The sequence below is a fragment of the Macaca mulatta genome, chromosome 3, assembly GCF_049350105.2.
Source record: "Macaca mulatta isolate MMU2019108-1 chromosome 3, T2T-MMU8v2.0, whole genome shotgun sequence".
NCBI classification, from domain to species: Eukaryota; Metazoa; Chordata; class Mammalia; order Primates; family Cercopithecidae; genus Macaca; species Macaca mulatta.
The window spans coordinates 50,460,906-50,481,484 of record NC_133408.1 but is presented as its reverse complement, the minus strand read 5'-3'; the positions used below and the strand labels follow the sequence as shown (position 1 = coordinate 50,481,484).

Here is a 20,579-nt window from a genome sequence, read left to right as displayed (position 1 = left end):
CCCGAGTAACTGGGACTACAGGCGCCCGCCACCTCGCCCGGCTAATTTTTTGTATTTTTTAGTAGAGAGGGGGTTTCACCGTGTTAGCCAGGATGGTCTCGATCTCCTGACCTCGTGATCCGCCCGTCTCGGCCTCCCAAAGTGCTGGGATTACAGGCTTGAGCCACCGCGCCCGGCCCTGTCTTGCTTTCTTAAGAGAAAACGCTGCCCAACTCGGAGCTACTGCAATTTACACGGTACTAACAGGCTGTGAGGTGTTGCACAGAAATAAGTTTATTTCCTTTTCCAAATGAACTAAACTTATTCCTCTAAATAATGTTAAAACATTCACCAAGCATTTTCCCAAAGTGTCTTAAAATTACCCTTGCTTTTTTTTTGCACAAACAAACAAAAACCCAAGGCAGAATTCGGTATCAGGGTCCGCTCGGGGGTTGAGGACCTCCCAGGCAGCCAGCCATGCATACTGAATCAGTTTGCTTTCCTTGAAGAAAACTCGGGTTTTATGGACAAAGAATGTTATGAACAAGTCAACTCTATGAAGAACCTTTATTAAAATATCTCTGGGAGAAAACACTCACTCCTCCCCAGCAGGCCCATGGAACCTTCGGAAAAGATCCTGCAGGCCCCCCCCGAGGGCTGCAGAGCCAAGAGCCGGGTCCAGGCGTCCTCGGATAAAAATTCAGCTGAGTCACAATTGTTTCTGAGTTTTCAATAAAGAAATGTATCTTTGCACCCATTTTTTCTTTGGATTGGTACAGACTTTCTTGCCTCTTTTGGTAGTGAATCTGTGAAAGAGAGACATGGATAAGTTAATATTGAGACTCTTTGCCTCCTGGGATGGGATAGAAAGGGAAGGAGGGGCGGTTCCCTCACTAGTCTTCTGGCCTTGCCACAAACCTGTTGCTGTCTGTCCCTGTCCCCTCTTCTCCTGGGCCTTGCCTCCCTCCTCTTTGCTACCTTGATTTCCACTGGAAACTATGCCTCCAGACCCACCTCTCCCAGGTGTCATTTACCATTTTCCACCAGTTCTAGCCTGTAGCATGTAACCTGCACCAGGATACTTAATTTTTTTTTTTTTTTTTGAGACAAACTCTTGCTCTGTTGCCCAGGTTGGAGTGCAATGACGTGATCTCAGCTCATCGCAACCTCCATTTCCCAGATTCAAGCAATGCTCCTGCCTCAGACGCCCAAGTAACTGGGATTATAGGCACGCATCAGCACGCCCAGCTAATTTTTGTATTTTTAGTAGAGATGGGTTTTTGCCATGTTGGCCAGGGTGGTCTCGAACTCCTGACCTCAGGCGATCTGCCCACATTGGCCTCCCAAAGTGCTGGGATAACAGGGCGTGAGCCATCACACCTAGCCTTTATTTATTTATTTATTTATTTATTTATTTATTTGAGACGGAGTTTCACTCTTGTTGCCCAGGCTAGAGTGCAATGGTGTGATCTCGGCTCACCGCAACCTCCGCCTCCCAGATTCAAGCAATTCTCCTGCCCCAGCCTCCCGAGTAGCTGGGATTACAGGCATGTGCCACCATGCTTGGCTAATCTTTTATTTTTAGTAGAGACAGGGTTTCTCCATGTTGGTCAGGCTGGTCTGGAACTCCCGACCTCAGGTGATGCACCTGCCTCGGCCTACCGAAGTGCTGGGATTACAGGCATGAGCCACCATGCCTGGCCTATTTTATTTTTTTTTTGAAACAGTTTCTCTCTTGTCACCCAGGCTGGAATGCAGTGGCACGATCTGGACTCACTGCAAACTCCACCTCCTGGGTTCAAGCGATTCTCCTGCCTCAGCCTCTGGAGTAGCTGGGCTTACAAGCCTGTGCCACCTCGCCCGGCCGGTTCTTTCATTGTAACAGAACAGCTTTATTGGGACACAGTTCATACAGCACATACAGTTGACTCTTAAACAATACGGGTTTGACCTCTGTGGGGCTACTTATAGGCAGCCTTTTTCCAACCAAAGGAGGATGGAAAATACAGTACTCAGTGATGCAAAACCTGCATAAATGCAGGGGAAATTGTATGCCGAAATCCTGGCACCAATCCCCTGTGGGTACTGGGGGATAACTGTAATTCACTCTTTTTTTTTTTTTTTTTTTTTTTCTTTTTTTCTTTTGTTAGGGATGAAGTCTGTGTTACCCAGGCTGGAGTGCAGTGGTGCGATCATAGCTTACTGCAGCCTTGAACTCCTGGGCTCAAGCAATTGTCTAAACCTCCCCACCATGTACAGCTCCATCCATTTAAAGGGTATAATTATAATTCAATGGTTTTTTATTATAGTCATAGATTATGCAACCATCACCACAATCAACTTTAGGATATTTTCACCACCCCAGAAAGGAACCCTACACTCAACATGTTATTTAATTGTTAACCACATTTTCAAGATTATTCATCACAGCTGATGATTCCTGAACTCCTTACCTCACGTGAGTTTATTAAAAGTGGGGGTTGGCTGGGCCCAGTGGCTCACACCTGTAATCCCAGCATTTTGGGAGGCTGAGGCGGGCAAATCACCTGAGTTCAGGAGTTCAACACCAGCCTGGCCAACATGGTGAAATTCTGTCCCTCCTAATAACACAAAAATTAGCTGGGCATGATGGCATGTGCCTGTAATCCCAGCTACTTGGGAGGCTGAGGCAGGAGAATTGCTTGAACCTGGGAGGCAGAGGTTGCAGTGAGCCGAGATCATGCCATTGCACTCCAGCCTGGGCAACAAGAACGAAACTCAGTCTCAAAAAGAAAAAAAAAAAAAAAAGAGTCAGGTTCTTCTACCTGAAGCTCAGAGTCACACTTGTTAGTGTGCAGAGGGGGTTTTCCAGGTTCCCATCCTAAGGCTTATCCTGGGGGTCTGCCCAGCACCCATCCTGTTCCATGGCTGACAGGGTCCCTGAAAGCACGTCTGAGAAATACTCACATTACAGCCTGCTGGGAGCAGCTGCTACTGGTGAATTCATAGCTTTGCACCCGGGTCCAGGGAAGGGACTTGTGGCTGTGTTGGAAGCAGCATGTCTTGGCTATGTCAGTCCCACCTAAAAATCAGGGAGAGGAAGGGCTTTGGAGACGCTCCTTTCCGTCCACTCCCAGGAGGTCCAGGAAGGAACCCCAGGAGGGGAATGGGCCAGCTACGTACGTGTGGCAGTTCCAAGGTGGAGACTCAAGAGGGACGCCAGGATCACAGCGGAGGCCACGGACAGGCCCATCATGATGCTGCAAATCAGGCCCTTCACAGGTTTCTCCCAAACTGCTCCTGCTTGATCCCCTTTTATGAGGCTGAGATGGCTCTGAAAACAATTCCAGAGAATTTTGTGGTTGGGAACAAAAGCAGCACTTTTGACCCATCGAAGGAAAAGCAACCTAACACTCGTGGGAAGGAAATTAGACAGCGAAGAAAGATAATCTGGGGCCGGGCGTCGCGGCTCACGCCTGTGATCACAGCACTTTGGGAGGCCGAGGCGGGCGGATCACTTGAGGTCAGGAGTTCAAGATCAGCCTGGCCAACATGGAGAAACCCTATCGCTACTAAAAACACAAAAATTGGCCGGGTGTGGTGGCAGGCACCTGCAATCCCAGCTACCCCGGAGGCTGAGGCAGGAGAATCACTTGAACCTGGGAGGTAGAGGTTGCAGTGAGCTGAGATGGCACCACTGCACTCCATCCTGGGCAACAGAGTGAGACTCTGCCAAAAAAACAAAAAAACAAAAAACCAACCAACCAAGCGACAAAAAAAACAAGTGACAGATGGTAGAGATCCCTTTATTGAATTCCATCAACAGGGACAAAAAAGGAAGAGAATTTGGGAGAAAAGCAGAGGCAGGCAGGCCCCAGGGAGTCTGGTTCCCAGTGCTGTTGGCTGAGTCAACACTTCCTTGTTTAAAAAGAAAAAGCAGAGGAAATTAAGTAATATTCCAGTGAACTGAGCTAAGTGACTTCATAGCACAATTGGTTATTGTAGATAGGTTTTTGGCTCTTGGGCAAAGTTTTGTTTGCTTATTTCCGTGTGGAGCTCTGGATGGTCTCAAGATGTGAACACAGAGTAGCCCAACCTCGACAATGGATATTTAAAAACACGGTCCAGGCAGGTGCCAGCCCATCCATCTTCTCGGGGAGACACCGGCAGGGCCAGGGCTGGCTGGGGGCATTTGAGAGATCTCTTCTAACAGATCCCAAACCTGACAGATCATCACAATCACCTGACGCTTAAAACAATACACAACAAATGAAAAAACAAACAACCAACAACAACAACAGCAAACCAACATATATATATATATAGCCAGAGAGGGAGAGCCTGGCCGATATGGTGAAACCCCATCCCTACTAGAAATAAAAAAAAAAAAATTAGCCGGGCATGGTGATGGGCACCTGTAATCCCAGCTACTAGGGAGGCTGAGGCAGGAGAATCACTTGAACGCAGGAGGCAGAGGTTGCAATGAGCCGAGATCCCGCCATTGCATTCCAGCCTGGGCGACAGACCAAGACTCTGTCTCTAAAAAGAAAAAGAAAAAAATAGAGACAAGGTCTTGCTATGTGGCCCAGGTTGGTCTTAAACTCTTGGCTCAAGTGACCCTCTCACCTTGGCCTCCCAAATTGTTGGGGATTACAGGCAAGAGCCACCACGTTGGCCATACCTGGTCAATTTGAATTTTTTTTTTTTTTGTGGGGCCAGGTGCGGGGGCTCACGCCTGTAATCCCAGCATTTTGGGAGGTGGAGGTGGGGGGAGGGGGGTCGTCTGAGGTCAGGAGTTCGAGACCAGCCTGGCCAACATGGTGAAACCCTGTCTCTACTAAAAATACAAAAATTAGCCGGGCTAATTTTGTGGTGGCTCATGCCTGTAATCCCAGCGACTTGGAAGGCTGAGGCAGGAGAGTCACTTGAACCTGGGAGGTAGAGGTTGCAGTGAGCCAAGATCGCGCCATTGCACTCCAGCCTGGGAAAAAAGGGTGAAATTCTGTCTCAAAAAAAAAAAAAAAAAAAAAACTGGCCGGGCGCGGTGGCTCACGCCTGTAATCCCAGCACTTTGGGAGGCCGAGACGGGTGGATCACGAGGTCAGGAGATCGAGACCATCCTGGCTAACACGGTGAAACCCCGTCTCTACTAAAAAATACAAAAAAACTAGCCGGGCGAGGTGGCGGGCGCCTATAGTCCCAGCTACTCGGGAGGCTGAGGCAGGAGAATGGCGTGAACCCGGGAGGCGGAGCTTGCAGTGAGCTGAGATCCGGCCACCGCACTCCAGCCTGGGTGACAGAGCGAGACTCCGTCTCAAAAAAAAAAAAAAAAAAATTGTAGAGCTCAAAAGTTGCCAGGCTGGTCTCAAACTCCTGGTCTCAAAGCAATCTGCTCACTCCAGCCTCCCAAAGCACTGGGGTTATAGGGGTGAGCCACCACACCTGGCTTCAGCCAAATTTTTAAAAGAACTTAACAGAACTTTGTGATAGTCAGAGCTGTCGTAGGTGGGAAGAGGATAGATGGTGAGTTGCCTGTCACTCAAACCAGGCAGAACAGTCTGGATGATCATGAGAGGGTGGTTTGTTTCTGTTTTTGTTTTTGTTTAATTGAGATGGAGCTTTGCTCCTGTTGCGCATGCTGGAGTGCTATGGTACAATCTCGGCTCACTGCAACCTCTGCATCCCGGGTTCAAGCGATTCTTGTGACTCAGCCTCCCAGGTAGCTGGGATTACAGGCACATACCACCACACCCAGCTAATTTTGTATTTTTAGTAGAGATGGGGTTTCACCATGTTGGTCAGTCTGGTCTCAAACTCCTGACCTCAAGTGATCCATCCACTTCAGCCTCCCAAAGTGCTGGGATTACAGGCATGAGCCACTGCGCCCAGCCGTTTGTTTGTTTTTTTTAAACAGAGTTTTGCTCTGTCATCCAGGCTGGAGTACAGTGGCGCGGTCTTAGCTCACTGCAGCCCCTCCTGGGTTCGAATGATTCTTCTGCCTCAGCCTCCAAGTAGCTAGGATTACAGGTGTGTACCACTGTGCCTGGCTAATTTTTGTATGTTTAGTAGAGACAGGGTTTCACCATGTTGCCCAGGCTGGTCTTGAATTCCTGACCTCAGGTGATCTGCCCACCTTGGCCTCCCAAAGTGCTGAAATTGCAGGCGTGAGCCACCCCACCCAGACTGTTTTTTCAAATTAAATAAAAATTAACTGAGTATGGTGGCATGTGTACCTGTAGGCCTGTCTACTCAGGAGGCTGAGGCAGGAGGATCACTTGAGTCCAGGAGTTCAAGGCTGCAGTGAACTATGATCATGCCACTGTACACCAGCCTGGCTGACCAAGCAAGACTCTGTCTCTTCAAAAAAACAAAAAATTATTGGTCGGGTGCGGTGACTTACCCCTGTAATGCCAGCACTTTGGTAGGCTGAGGTGGGTGGATACCTTGAGGTCAGGAGTTCAAGATGAGTCTGGCCCACATGATGAAACCCCATCTCTACCAAAAATACAAAAATTAACCTAGCGTGGTGTTGTGTGTCTGTAATCCCAGCTACCTGGGAGGCTGAGGCAGGAGGATCGCTTGAACCGGGAGGTAGAGGTTGCAGTGAGCCGAGATCGTGCCACTGCACTCCAGCCTGGACAACAGAGTGAGACTGCATTTCAAAAGGAAAAAAAAATTCTTCTTTGACTGAAATCTATATTCCCATTTCTTCTACCTGTTGACCCTGTTCTTTACAAAAATGCTTAACTTGTCTTTTTTTTTCTTTTGGAAGATAAAAGGAAATCGAGGCTTGGGCAGGTTTGAAGACTGTTCTTTTTATTTCAGTTTCTCTAGCAGGCCCTGAGACAAGGATTCTGGTGCAAGTCATTTATTTGGGAGGTGATTCCATGGGAGCCCCAGGAGAGGAGGGGGAAACTGAGGCAGGGAAGCAGAGGCAGCAACGCAGGGGGAGTTATCAAGCAGGTCATGGCGTGAGCAGCCAAGGAGTTCTGGGAGCCTGTGCAGGGCAGACCTCAGAGCTGGCTTAGCGGGGCGGGGGCTCAGGTACCCCCCAGTTCCCTGCTGTCACTGGTTGAAGGCTGTACCCCACACTCCTGGCTTGTCTTATGAGCAAACTGAGGGTTCTCTGTGACCAGGAACAAGGCCCTCAGGAAGAGTCCCCAGGAAGTGGCCTTTAGTTTACAAAAGCGACCACTGAAGGGATATGGGGAGTTGTCCGACAGTATCCACTGAAGCCATGATCACGTTTGCCCCAGATGTTCTCTTCTTTAGGCTGAACTTTCCTTTTTTTAATTTTTTTTTTCTTTGAGATTGAGTCTCGTTCTGTCACCCAGGCTGGAGGGCAGTGGCTGAAGCCATCCTTCCACCTCCCAAAGTGCTGGGATTACAGTGATGAGCTGCCACCCTACATGGCCTTCTTTTTTTTTTTTTTTTTTTGAGACGGAGTCTCGCTGAGTCGCCCAGGTTGGAGTGCAGTGGCCGGATCTCAGCTCACTGCAAGCTCCGCCTCCCAGGTTTACGCCATTCTCCTGCCTCAGCCTCCCGAGTAGCTGGGACTACCGGCGCCCGCCACCATGCCCGGCTAATTTTTTGTATTTTTTAGTAGAGAGGGGGTTTCACCGTGTTAGCTAGGATGGTCTCGATCTCCTGACCTTGTGATCCGCCCGTCTCGGCCTCCCAAAGTGCTGGAATTACAGGCTTGAGCCACCGCGCCCGGCCTACATGGCCTTCTTACAAAGACATATTGGATTTAGAGCCCACTGTAACCCAGTATGTCCTCCTCTTCACTAATTACTTCTGCAAAGGCCCTATTTTCAAATTAGTTCACACTCTTTTTTTTTCTTTTTTTTTTTTTTTGAGACAGAGTCTCCCTCTGTCGCCCAGGCTGGAATGCGGTGGTGCAATCTTGGCTCACTGCAATCTCCGCCTCCTAGGTTCATGCGATTCTCCTGTCTCAGCCTCCTGAGTAGCTGGGACTACAGGCGCACACCACCATGCCCGACTAATTTTTGTATTATTGGTAGAGATGGGGTTTCACCATGTTTTTTTTTTGTTGTTGTTGTTCTTTTGAGACGGAATCTCACTCTGCCGCCCAGGCTGGAGTGCAGTGGCCGGATCTCAGCTCACTGCAAGCTCCGCCTCCCAAGTTCACGCCATTCTCCTGCCTCAGCCTCCCGAGTAGCTGGGACTACAGGCACCCGCCACCTCGCCTGGCTAGTTTTTTGTATTTTTTAGTAGAGACGGGGTTTCACTGTGTTAGCCAGGATGGTCTCGATCTCCTGACCTCGTGATCCGCCCGTCTGGGCCTCCCAAAGTGCTGGGATTACAGGCTTGAGCCACCACACCCGGCTGGGGTTTCACCATGTTGGCCAGGCTGGTCTTGAACTCCTGGGCTCAGGTCTCCCTTGGTCTCCCAAAGTGCTGGGATTACAGGTGTGAGCCACCACACCTAGCCAAAAACCTTTTTTAATTACCGGGGGCTGGGCATGGTGGCTCACTCCTGTAATCCTAGCACTTTGGCAGGCCGAGGCAGGAGGATTGCTTGAGGCCCGGAGGTGGAGGTTTCAGTGAGCTATGATCCCATCGCTGCACCCCACCCCCACCCCCCAAGAAAAAGAAAGAAAAGAAAAAGAAAAAGAAAGACAATGGCTGAGACGTAAACACTTTACTAGAAGGAAACCCACATGGTAAATATAAAAAGCAACTTGGTTTTATTAGTCATCACAGAAATACACATTTAAACCACGATGTGCCAGTATTCACACACTCACCAGAATGACTACAATGGAAAAAGACGGAAAACACCAAATGTTAGTGAGGAAGTGTTGCATGGCAAGTCATACTGCTGGGGGCAGTGGAAAACTACTGACAGTTTTTATTAAAGCCAAACATACACACACTCTATAATCGAGCAATTCCACTCCTAGGCATGTACCCATCAGAAACGTGTTCATGGCCGGGCGCGGTGGCTCACGCCTGTAATCCCAGCACTTTGGGAGGCCGAGGCAGGCGGATCACCTGAGGTCAGGAGTTTGAGACCCACCTGGCCAACATGGCGAAACCCCGTCTCTACTAAAAATACAAAAAATTAGCGGGGTGTGGTGGCGGGCGCCTGTAGTCCCAGCTACTCCGGAGGCTGAGGCCGGAGAATGGCATGAACCCGGGAAAGGGAACTTGCAGTGAGCTGAGATCACACCACTGCACTCCAGCCTGTGCAACAAGAGTGAAAGTCCATCTTAAAAAACAAAAACGTGTTCCTACGTCCACCAAAAGACGCGCACCAGAACATTCATAGCAGCATTATTTATAATAGCTCCAAACTGGGAACGACCCACATGTGTGTCAATAGCAGAATGGAAAATAAATTGTCATTTATCAACATAATACAATACTATTCCACAGTGAGAATGAACTACAATTACACACAACTCACAACCTAATGCTGAGGGGAAAAAGCCAGATATGAACCAGGTGTAGTGACTCACACTGCTAATCCCAGCACTTTGGGAGGCTGAGACAGGAGGATCACTTGAGCCCAGTAGTTGGAGGCAAGCCTGGGCAATATAGCAAGACTCCATCTCTACAAAAACTAAGAAAAATTATCTGAGCTTTGTGGCATATGCCTGTGGTCCCAGCTACTTGGGAGTCTGAGGTAGGAAGATTGCTGGAGCCCAGGAGTTCAAAGCTCGGGTCTGCCCAACAGAGTAAGACCCTGTCTCAGGGAAAAAAAAAAAAGCTAGATATGAAAGAATAATATAGGATTCCACCTGTGTAAAGTACCAAACCAAACAAGCAAAACTAATCTTTTTTCTTTCTTTCTTTTCTTTTTTTTTTTCTTTTTTTTTTGAGATAGAGTCCTGCTCCGTTGCCCAGGCTGGAGTGCAGTGGCGTGATCGCAGCTCATTGCAGCCTCTGCATGTTGCCACCATGTTGCCCAGGCTGGTCTCGAACTCCTGTCCTCAGGTGATTCATCCGTCTTGGCCTCCCAAAGTGCTGGGATTACAGGCGTGAGCCACCATGCCTGGTGACATGTTTATTTCAATTACCTTGGATAGGTACCCAGAGGTGAGGTTGCTGGGCTGTACTGGCAATCCTGTTGCCTATTTGAACTTTCTGAAGAAACTCCCTGCTGTTTTCCATAATGACTGAACCAATTTACATTCCCAACCACAGAGTCAAGGCTTCCCTGGTCTCCACATCTCATCAACACTTATCATTTATCCTTTTTAAATGTTTTGTTCTAATTGAGACATGGTCTTGCTCTGTCACCCAGGCTGGAGGGCAGTGGCAGGATCATAGCTCGCTGCAGCCTTGACCTCCTGGGCTCAAGCAATCTTCCCACCTCAGCTTCCTGAGTAGCTGGGACTACAGGTGTGTGTCACCACGTCTGGCTAGTTTCTGTTTTTCTTTCTTTTTTTTTTTTTCTTTTTAGGTAGAGACGAGGTTTTGCCATGTTGCTCAGGCTTCACTTGTCTTTTTGATAATAGCCATCTAATGGTGTGAAGTGCTATATCTCACTGTGGTTTTGATTTGCATTTGCCTAATGATTAGTGATGCTGAGCTTTTCTTTTCTTTTAATGCACCTGGTGGTCATTTGTATGTCTTTGAGAAATGTCTATTAAGTCTTCTTTGCCCTTTTTATTTATTTATTTATTTCTTATTTTTTTTTGAGACAGAGTCTTGCTCTGTTGCCCAGGCTGGAATGCAGTGGCTCAATCTCAGCTCACTGCAGCCTCTGCTTCCCAGGCTCAAGCTATTCCCCTGCCTCAGCCTCCTGAGCCACCATGTCCGGCCCACAAAACTAATCCTTAAAGGATGGAATCATGCCGGGCGCAGTGGCTCGTGCCTGTAATCCCAGCACTTTGGGAGGCCAAGGGGGCGGGGGGCAGATCACTAGGTCAGGAGTTCGAGACCAGCCTGATCAACATGGTGAAACCCCATTGTCAGGCCTCTGAGCCCAAGCTAAGCCATCATATCCCCTGTGACCTGCACATATACATCCAGATGGCCTGAAGTAAATGAAGAATCACAAAAATGAAAATGGCCTGTTCCTGCCTTAACTGATGATATTACCTTGTGAAATTCCTTCTCCTGGCTTAACCTGGCTCAAAAGCTCCCCCACTGAGCACCTTGTGTCCCCCGCCCCTGCCCACCAGAGAACAACCCCCTTTGACTGTAATTTTCCATTACCTACCCAAATCCTGTAAAACAGCCCCACTTCTATCTCCCTTCGCTGACTCTCTTTTCAGACTCAGCACGCCTGCACCCAGGTGAAATAAACAGCCTCGTTGCTCACACAAAGCCGGTTCGGTGTCTCTTCACTTGGACGCGAGTGAACTTTGGTGCCATGACTGGGATCGGGGGACCTCCCTTGGGAGATCATTCCTCGTCCTCCTGCTCTTTGCTCCCTGAGAAAGATCGACCTATGACCTCTGGTCCTCAAACCAACCAGCCCAAGGAACATCTCACCAACTTTAAATTGGGTTAGCGGCCTCTCTTTACTCTCTTCTCCAACCTCTCTCACTATCCCTCAGCCTCTTTCTCCTTTCAATCTTGTCGCCACTCTTCAATCTCTCTCTTCTCTTAATTTCAGTTCCTTTCCTTTTCTGGTAGAGACGAAGGAGACGCGTTTTATCCGTAGACCCATAACTCCGGCACCGGTCACAGACTTGGGAAGACAGTCTTCCCTTGGTGTTTAATCACTGCGGGAACGCCTGCCTGATTATTCACCCACATTTCATTGGTGTCTGATCACCGCGGGGACGCCTGCCTTGGTCATTCACCCACATTCCCTTGGTGGCAAGTCAGTTGTGGGGACGCCTGCTTTGGCTGCTCACCCACATTGCAGCCCACTTTTCCACTTTAGTGGGGGGCAAGCACCTCCCACCCCTTCTCCACTTTCCTGGGGAGCAAGCACCCCTCACCCCTTCTCTCCGTGTCTCTACCCTCTCTTTTCTTTCCACTTTCCTAGGGGGCAAGCACCTCCCACCCCTTTTCCGCTTTCCTGGGGGACAAGCACCTCCCACTCCTTCTCCACTTTCCTGGCGGGCAAGCACCCCCCCCAACTCTTCTCTCCATGTCTCTACCCTCTCTTTTTTCTCTCCACTTTCCTGGGGGGCAAGCACCCTCCAACTCTTCTCTCGGGGTGTCTACCCTCTCTTTTCTCTGGGCTTGCCTCCTTCACTATGGGCAACCTTCCACCCTCCATTCCTCCCTCTTCCCTTAGCCTGTGTTCTCAAAATCTTTTAAAACCTCTTCAACTCACACCTGACCTAAAACTTAAATGCCTCATTTTCTTTTTCTTTTCTTTTCTTTTTTTTTTTTTTGAGACGGAGTCACTCTGTCGCCCGGGCTGGCGTGCCGTGGCGTGATCTTGGCTCACTGCAAGCTCCGCCTCCCGGGTTCACGCCATTCTCCTGCCTCAGCCTCCCGAGTAGCTGGGACAACAGGCACCCGCCACCGCGCCCAGCTAATTTTTTGTATTTTTAGTAGAGACGGGGTTTCACTGTGTTAGCCAGGATGGTCTCGATCTCCTGACCTCGTGATCCGCCCACCTCAGCCTCCCAAAGTGCTGGGATTACAGGCGTGAGCCACCGCGCCTGGCCGCCTTATTTTCTTCTGCAACACAGCTTGACCCCAATACAAACTCGACGGTGGTTCCAAATAGCCAGAAAATGGCACTTCCGATTTTTCCATCCTTCACGATCTAGATAATTCTTGTAAAATACGCAAATGGTCTGAGGTGCCTGACGTCCAGGCATTCTTTTACACATCGGTCCCTCCCTAGTCTCTGTTCCCAATGCAACTCGTCCCAAATCTTGCTTCTTTCCCTCCCGCCTGTCCCCTCAGCCCCAACTCCAAGCATCGCTGAGTCTTTCCAATCTTCCTTTTTTACAGACCCATCTGACCTCTCCCCTCCTCCCCAGGCTGCTCCTCGCCAGGCCAAGCCGAGCCAGGTCCCAATTTTTCCTCAGCCTCCGCTCCCCCACCCTATCATTCTTTTATCACCTCCCCTCCTCACACCCAGTCTGACTTACAGTTTCGTTCCGTGACTAGCACTCCCCCACCTGCCCAGCAATTTCCTCTTAAAAAGTTGGCTGGAGCTAAAGACATAGTCAAGGTTAATGCTCTTTTTCTTTATCCGACCTCTCCCAAATCAGTTAGCTCGTAGGCTCTGCATCAGATATAAAAACCCAGCCCGGTTCATGGCCTGTTTTGCAATAACCCTCAGACTCTTTACAGCCCCAGACTCTGAAAGGTCAGAAGTCTCATTCTCAACATACATTTTATTACCCAATCTGCTCCCAACATTAAATAAAACTCCAAAAATTAAATTCTGGCCCTCAAACCCCACAACAGGACTTAATTAACCCTGCCTTCAAGGTGTACAATAATAGAGTAGAGGCAGCCCAGTAGCAACGTATTTCTGAGTTGCAATTCCTTGCCTCCACTGTGAGACAAACCCCAGCCACATCTCCAGCACACAAGAAATTCCAAACTCCTGAACCCACAGCTGCCAGGGGTTCCCCCAGAACCTCCTCCCCCAGGAGCTTGCGTCAAATGCTGGAAATCTGGCCACTGGGCCAAGGAATGCCCGCAGCCCAGGATTCCTCCTAAGTCTTGTCCCATCTGTGCGGGACCCCACTGGAAATCGGACTGTCCAACTCACCGGCAGCCACTCCCAGAGCCCCTGAAACTCCGGCCCAAGGCTCTCTGACTCCTTCCCAGATCTCCTTGGCTTAGCAGCTGAAGACTGATGTTGCCCAATCACCTCGGAAGATTCCTGGACCATCACAGACGCTTTCAGTAAATCTTACGGTAGAGGGTAAGTCTGTCCCCTTCTTAATCAATACGGAGGCTACCCACTCCACATTATCTTCTTTTCAAGGGCCTGTTTCCCTTGCCTCCATAACTGTTGTGGGAATTGACGGCCAGGCTCCTAAACCTCTTAAAACTCCTCAACTCTGGTGCCAACTTGGACAATATTCTTTTTAGTTATACACTCCTTTTTAGTCATCCCCACCTGCCCAGTTCCCTTAATTAGGCCGAGACATTTTAACCAAAGTATCTGCTTCCCTGATCATTCCTGGATTACAGCCACATCCATTGCCACTCTTCTTCCCAACCAAAGCCTCCTTCGTGTCTTCCTCTCGTATCCCCCATCTTAACCCACAAGTATAGGACACCTCTACTCCCTCCTTGGCAATGAATGATGCACCCCTTACCATCCCATTAAAATCTAATCACCCTTACCCTGCTCAATGCCAATATCCCATCCCACAGCACGCTTTAAAAGGATTAAAGCCTGTTATCACTCGCCTGTTACAGCATGGCCTTTTAAAGCCTGTAAACTCCCCTTACAATTCTCCCATTTTACCTGTCCTAAAACCAGACAAGGCTTACAGGTTAGTTCAGGATCTGCACCTTATCTACCAAATTGCCTTGCCTATCCACCCCGTGGTGCCCAACCCATATACTCTTCTATCCTCAATACCTCCCTCCATGACCCATTGTTCTGTTCTGGATCTCAAACATGCTTTCTTTACTATTCCTTTACACCCTTCATCCCAGCCTCTCTTTGCTTTCACTTGGACTGACCCTGACACCCATCAGGCTCAGCAAACTACCTGGGCTGTGCTGCCGCAAGGCTTCACAGACAGCCCCTATTACTTCAGTCAAGCCCAAATTTCTTCCTCATCTGTTACCTATCTCGGCATAATTCTCATGAAAACACACATGCTCTCCCTGCTCATCGTGTCTGGTTAATCTCCCAAACCCCAATCCCTTCTACAAAGCAACAATTCCTTTCCTTCCTAGGCATGGTTAGTGCGGTCAGAATTCTTACACAAGAGCTGGGACTGCACCCTGTAGCCTTTCTGTCCAAACAACTTGATCTTACTGTTTTAGCCTAGCCCTCATGTCTGCGTGCAGCAGCTGCCACTGCTTTAATAATTTTAGAGGCCCTCCAAATCACAAACTGTGCTCAACTCACTCTCTACAGTTCTCATAACTTCCAGAATCTATTTTCTTCCTCCCACCTGATGCATATACTTTCTGCCCCGCTCCACTACTTCTCAGCAAGCCGAACTCATTGCCTTAACTTGAGCCCTTCTTGCAAAGGGACTACACGTCAATATTTATACTGGCTCTAAATATGCCTTCCATATCCTGCACCACCATGCTGTTACATGGGCAAAAAGAGGTTTCCTCACTGCACAAGGGTCCTCCATCATTAATGCCTCTTTAATAAAAACTCTTCTCAAGGCCGCTTTACTTCCAAAGGAAGCTGGAGTCATTCACTGCAAGGGCCATCAAAAGGCATCAGATCCCATGCTCAGGACAACACTTACGCGAGAAGGTAGCTAAAAAAGCAGCCATCAAAAGGATCAGATCCCATTGCTCCGGACAATGCTTATGCTGATAAGGTAGCTAAAAAAGCAACTAGCCTTCCAACTTCTATCCCTCATGGCAGTTTTTCTCCTTCTCATCTGGCCACTCCCACCTACTCCCCCACTGAAACTTCCACCCATCAATCTCTTCCCACATAAGGCCAATGGTTCTTGGACCAAGGAAAATATCTCCTTCCAGCCGCACTGGCCCATTCTATTCTGTCATCATTTCGTAACCTCTTCCATGTAGGTTACAAGCTGCTAGCTGGCCTCTTAGAACCTCTCATTTCCTTGCCATCATGGAAATCTATCCTTAAGGCAATCACTTCTCAGTGTTCCATCTGCTATTCTACTACCCCTCAGGGATTGTTCAGCATCCCCCCCTTCCCTACATATCAAGCTTGGGGATTTGCCCCTGCCCAGGACTGGAAAATTGACTTTACTCAGATGCCTCGAGTTAGGAAACTAAAATACCTCTTGGTCTGGGTAGACACTTTCACTGGATGGATAGAGGCCTTTCCCACAGGGTCTGAGAAGGACACCACAGTCATTTCTTCCCTTTTGTCAGACATAATTCCTTGGTTTAGCCTTTCCATCTCTATACAGTCCGATAACGGACCGGCCTTTATTAGTCAAATCACCCAAAAAGTTTCTCAGGCTCTTGGTATTCAGTGGAAACTTCATACCCCTTACCATCCTCAACCTTCAGGAAAGGTAGAATGGACTAATGGTCTTTTAAAGACACCTCACCAAGCTCAGCTTCCAACTTAAAAAAAAAAAAGACTTCTGTCAAAAATAGAGCCCAAAAACTCACCAACCAAACAGTAATTACACACTGAACCCCCTTGGACACTCTCTAATTGGATGTCCTGAGTCCTCCCAATTCTTAGTCCTTTAATACCTGTTTTTTACCTCTTATTTGGATCTTGTGTCTTTCGTTTAGTTTCTCAATTCATACAAAACCACACCCAGGCCATCACCAATCATTCTATATGACAAATGCTCCTTTTAACAACCCCACAATACCTCCCGTTACCACAAAATCTTCCTTCAACTTAATCTCTCCCACTCTAGGTTCCCACGCCACCCCTAATCCCACTCGAAGCAGCCCTGAGAAACATCGTCCATTATCTCTCCATACCACCCCCAAAAATTTTCACCGCCCCAACACTTTACCACTATTTCATTTTATTTTTCTTATTAATATAAGAAGACAGGAATGTCAGGCCTCTGAGCCCAAGCTAAGCCATCATATCCCCTGTGACCTGCGCTTATACATCCAGATGGCCTGAAGTAACTGAAGAATCACAAAAGAAGTGAAAATGGCCTGTTCCTGCCTTAACTGATGTCATTACCTTGTGAAATTTCTTCTCCTGGCTCATCCTGGCTCAAAAGCTCCCCTACTGAGCACCTTGTGACCCCCACCCCTGCCCGCCAGAGAACAACCCCCTTTGACTGTTATTTTCCTTTACCTACCCAAATCCTATAAAACGGCCCCACCCCATCTCCCTTCGTTGACTCTCTTTTCGGACTCAGCCCGCCTGCACCCAGGTGATTAAAAAACTTTATTGCTCACACAAAGCCTGTTTGGTGGTCTCTTCACACGGATGCGAGTGAAACCCATCTCTACTAAAAATACTAAAATTAGCCAGGTATGGTGGTGTGCGTCTGTAATCCCAGCTACTCAGGAAAATCGCTCGAACCCAGGAGACGGAGACTGCAGTGAGCCAAGATCGCACCACTGCACTCCAGTCTGGGCGACAGAGAAAGACTCCACCTCAAAAAAGAAGAAGAAGGAGGAGGAGGAGGAGGAGGAGGAGGAGGGGGAGGAGGAGGAGGAGGAGGGGGAGGAGGAGGAGGAGGAGGAGGAGGAGGAGGAAGAAGAAGAAGAAGAAGAAGAAGAAGAAGAAGAAGAGGAAGAGGAGGAAGAAGAGGAAGAAGAGGAAGAAGACGAAGAAAAAGAAGAAGAAGAAGAAGAAGAAGAAAAAAGATGGGAGTCAGAAGAGTGGTCACCCTTTGGGGCAACTGACTTAAAGGGGCTGCAAGGGGGACTTCTGTGGGCTGGTATGCTCTATTTGCTAGTTCACCGTTTAACCCTTGTGGAAATTCTTTGAGCTGTACTCTTAGAGTTTGCATACCTTTCTTCTTCTTCTTCTTTTTTTTTTTTTTAAAGATAGGATCTCACTCTGTCACCCAGGCTAGAGTGCAGTGACTCTGTCATAGCTCATGGCAGCCTCAACTTTCCAAGGCTCAAGGGATTCTCCCTCCTCAGTTGCCCAAGTAGCCAGGACTACAGGTGCACACCACCATGCCCAGCTAATTTTTTGATTTTTTTTTTTTTAAGAGATGGGGGGGGTCTCTCTGTGTTGCCCAGGCTGGTCTCGAACTCCTGGCCTCAAGCGATCCTCCTGCCTCAGGCTCCCAAAGTGCTGGGATTACAGGTGCCAGCCACCGTGCCTGGCCTGTGTACTTTTCTATATGTATATTATGTTTCAATAAATTAATAAACAGGAATGAAATGATATGGTGAATAAACAAAAATAATTCTGCAGTTAAGGAAACGTTATATGGGAGCCACGGCCTCCCTATCTTCTCTCCCTCCTTCCTTGAGATAAGACTATTTCTCTCTCTCTGTCTCTCTGCCGCTTTCCTGGGAATATCCATTTCTCTCTTTTTTTTTTTTTTTTTTTTTTTTGCCAGAATATTTCTCATTTCAAGGGAAAGGGCTGGCTGGCTACAGCATGTCAGACCCCAGCTGTTTTCCATACTTCTGCCTTTCCCTGCCTTTGGCAATGGAGTCTATCCTCTGAAAACTCTCTCCTACAATGAGACACCCCCACACTTTACCCCCCTCTCCCCACCAAACAAGCCCCATTACCTCCTTCCAAACCCCAACGTGGCAGGTTCCCAGAAACAGAGTCCCCGACCCTTACCCAGGGTCTTTGGCTCAGTCTCCATTCCAGATTCCTGGCTTATCCTCCAGAGCTCGCTAGTGCCGTTCCAGTCCCTGGGATCTGGGGTACCCCTGGGACCCCAAGTCAAGACCTCCTCTTGGCTTACATGAGGACATTTACAAACAGCCCTTCCCAAATAAGGTCACATTTCTGAGGGTCTGAGTGGACAATGAATTCTTGGGGTATGTTATTCAACCCAGTACAGATGTATTGCAGAAATAATCCCCCCACCCTGCAGATTGCCTTTCTACTGTCTTACGGGTCTCCTTCCCTCCCTCCCTCCCTCCCTTCCTTCCCTCCCTCCCTCCCTTCCTTCCTTCTTTCCTTCCCTCCCTCCCTCTCTTTCTTTCTTTACCTTCTTTTCTTCCTTCTTTGCCATCTCTCTCCCTCCCCTCTTTCTCCTTCCTTTTCTTCTTTCCTTCCTTCCTTCCTTCTTTCTTTTCTTTTCTTTTCTTTTCTTTCTTGCCTGCCTCCCTCCCTCCCTCCCTCTTTCTCTTTCTTTCTTCTCTTTTTCTTTTTCTTTGTTTGTAGTGGTGTGATCATAGCTCCCTGCAACCTCAAAATTCTGGGCTCAAGCAATCCTCCCACCTCGGCCTCCTGAGTACCTGGAACTACAGGCGTGCACCACCATGCACTGCTAATTAAAAAAAAAAAATTGCAGAGATGGGGTCTTGCTGTGTTGCCCAGGCGGGTCTTGAATTCCTGGCCTCAATCTCCTGGCCTTAAGCAATCCTCCCACCTTGGCCTCCCAAAGTGCTAGCATTACAGGCAGGAGCCACTGTGCCCAGCCTCTTATGGATGTCTTCTAATGGAGTTTAATATAGTTTTATTTATCAACTTTCCTCCTGTATGGGTAAGTGATTATACCCTGTTTATAAAACATGTGAGGCCTGACATGGTGGCTCACACCGGTTATCCCAGCACTGTGGGAAGCCGAGGCAGGCAATCACTTGAGGTCAGGAGTTCGAGACCAACCTGGCCAACATGGTGAAATCCTTTCTCTACTAAAAATACAAAAATTAGCCAGGTGTGGTGGTGAGTGCCTGTAGTCTCAGCTACTCGGGAGACTGAGGCAGGAGAATAGCTTGAGCCTGGAGGGCGGAGGTTGCAGTGAGCCAAGATCACACCACTGCACTCTGACCTGGGCGAGAGAGACTCCATCTCAAAAAAAAAAAAAAAAATTTTGAGTCCTTTCACCCAAGGGGCATGTCTGTCTATAAATGGCTTCTGCTGAAACTCCTGTTTTTTTTTCTTTTTTCTTTTTTTTTTTTTGAGACAGAGTCTTGCTCTTTTCACCCAGGCTGGAGTGCAATGGCACGATCTCGGCTCACTGCAACTTCTGCCTCCTGGGTTCAGGCAATTCTCCTGACTCAGCCTCTGGAGTAGCTGGGATTACAGGCACCCGCCACCACACCTGGCTAATTTTTGTATTTTTAGTAGAGACGAGGTTTCGTCATGTTGGCCAGGTTGGTCTCGAACTCCTGACCTCGTGATCCGCCCACCTTGGCCTCCCAAAGTGCTGGGATTACAGGTGTGAGCCACCGCGCCTGGCTGAAACGCCTTCTTGGTACTTGTGTCTGAGGCCCCCTCAGTCAGGGCCTTGAGTATGCCCTTGATGTCAGCCCATAGCTGGTGGCCCTGGCTCCTGCTCTCTTCCCTCCAGGCCCTTCCCTGTGGCTGAAGCCCCTTCCCCATACCCTTCAGGTTGCTGCCTGGGCTCCAGGTTCCTCTGTGTGGATCTCCCAGGAGCCCCCATTGGCTGTGGTTCCCAAGGTCTAGGCTGCCATCTGGGCTTCCCACTTCTCGGCCTCCCAAACTGCTGGGATTATAGGCATGAGCCGCCGTGCCTGGCTGTAAGTTTTAATGAGGTTATAAGGGTGGAAATCTGATCCAATATGACAGGTGTCCTTACAAGAAAAGAAGCCAGGCATGGGTGACCCATGCCTGTAATCCCAGCACTCCCAGGCAGGAGGATTGCTTCAGCCCAGAAGTTCAAGAAGTAAGTAAGGTTTTTTTTTCACCCCTTTTTTGTTTATTTTTATTTATTTACTTATTTATTTATTATTTTTTTTTGAGACGGAGCCTTGCTCTGTCGCCCAGGCTGGAGTGCAGTGCCGTGATCTCCGCTCACTGCAAGCTCCGCCTCCCGGGTTCACGCCATTCTCCTGCCTCAGCCTCCCGAGTAGCTGGGACTACAGGTGCCCGCCACCTCGCCTGTCTAATGTTTTTTGTATTTTTAGTAGAGACGGGGTTTCACCGTGTTAGCCAGGATGGTCTC

The 20,579-nt window shown here is 48.7% G+C and overlaps 1 protein-coding gene across 3 annotated transcripts; it reads right to left on the bottom strand.

Moving 5' to 3' along the window:
• Positions 1-527: 527 nt before the first annotated feature.
• On the bottom strand, positions 528-20,128 carry CCL26 (C-C motif chemokine ligand 26). 3 transcript variants are annotated; one of them, XM_077996601.1, is made up of 4 exons: positions 19,999-20,128; positions 3,142-3,292; positions 2,926-3,040; positions 528-785 (listed from the first exon to the last, which is right to left on the bottom strand). In XM_077996601.1, the coding sequence occupies exons 2-4, from the start codon at positions 3,212-3,214 to the stop codon at positions 689-691; spliced, it is 285 nt and encodes a 94-aa protein (XP_077852727.1). In that variant the 5' UTR covers positions 3,215-3,292; positions 19,999-20,128; the 3' UTR covers positions 528-688. The 3 variants fall into 3 exon arrangements, with proteins under 3 accessions (XP_077852727.1, XP_077852725.1, XP_077852726.1); XM_077996599.1 differs by lacking the exon at positions 19,999-20,128 and adding an exon at positions 12,996-13,136; XM_077996600.1 differs by lacking the exon at positions 19,999-20,128 and adding an exon at positions 11,153-11,292.
• Positions 20,129-20,579: the final 451 nt, after the last annotated feature.

Excerpts from the sequence above, each read along its gene's own strand:
- CCL26 (XM_077996601.1), bottom strand. The coding sequence starts at position 3,214 with ATGATGGGCCTGTCCGTGGCCTCCGCTGTGATCCTGGCGTCCCTCTTG. Across the intron at positions 3,041-3,141 it reads CCACCTTGGAACTGCCACAC|GTGGGACTGACATAGCCAAG; the intron begins GTACGTAGCTGG and ends CCTGATTTTTAG. Across the intron at positions 786-2,925 it reads TGCTCCCAGCAGGCTGTAAT|ATTCACTACCAAAAGAGGCA; the intron begins GTGAGTATTTCT and ends TCTCTTTCACAG.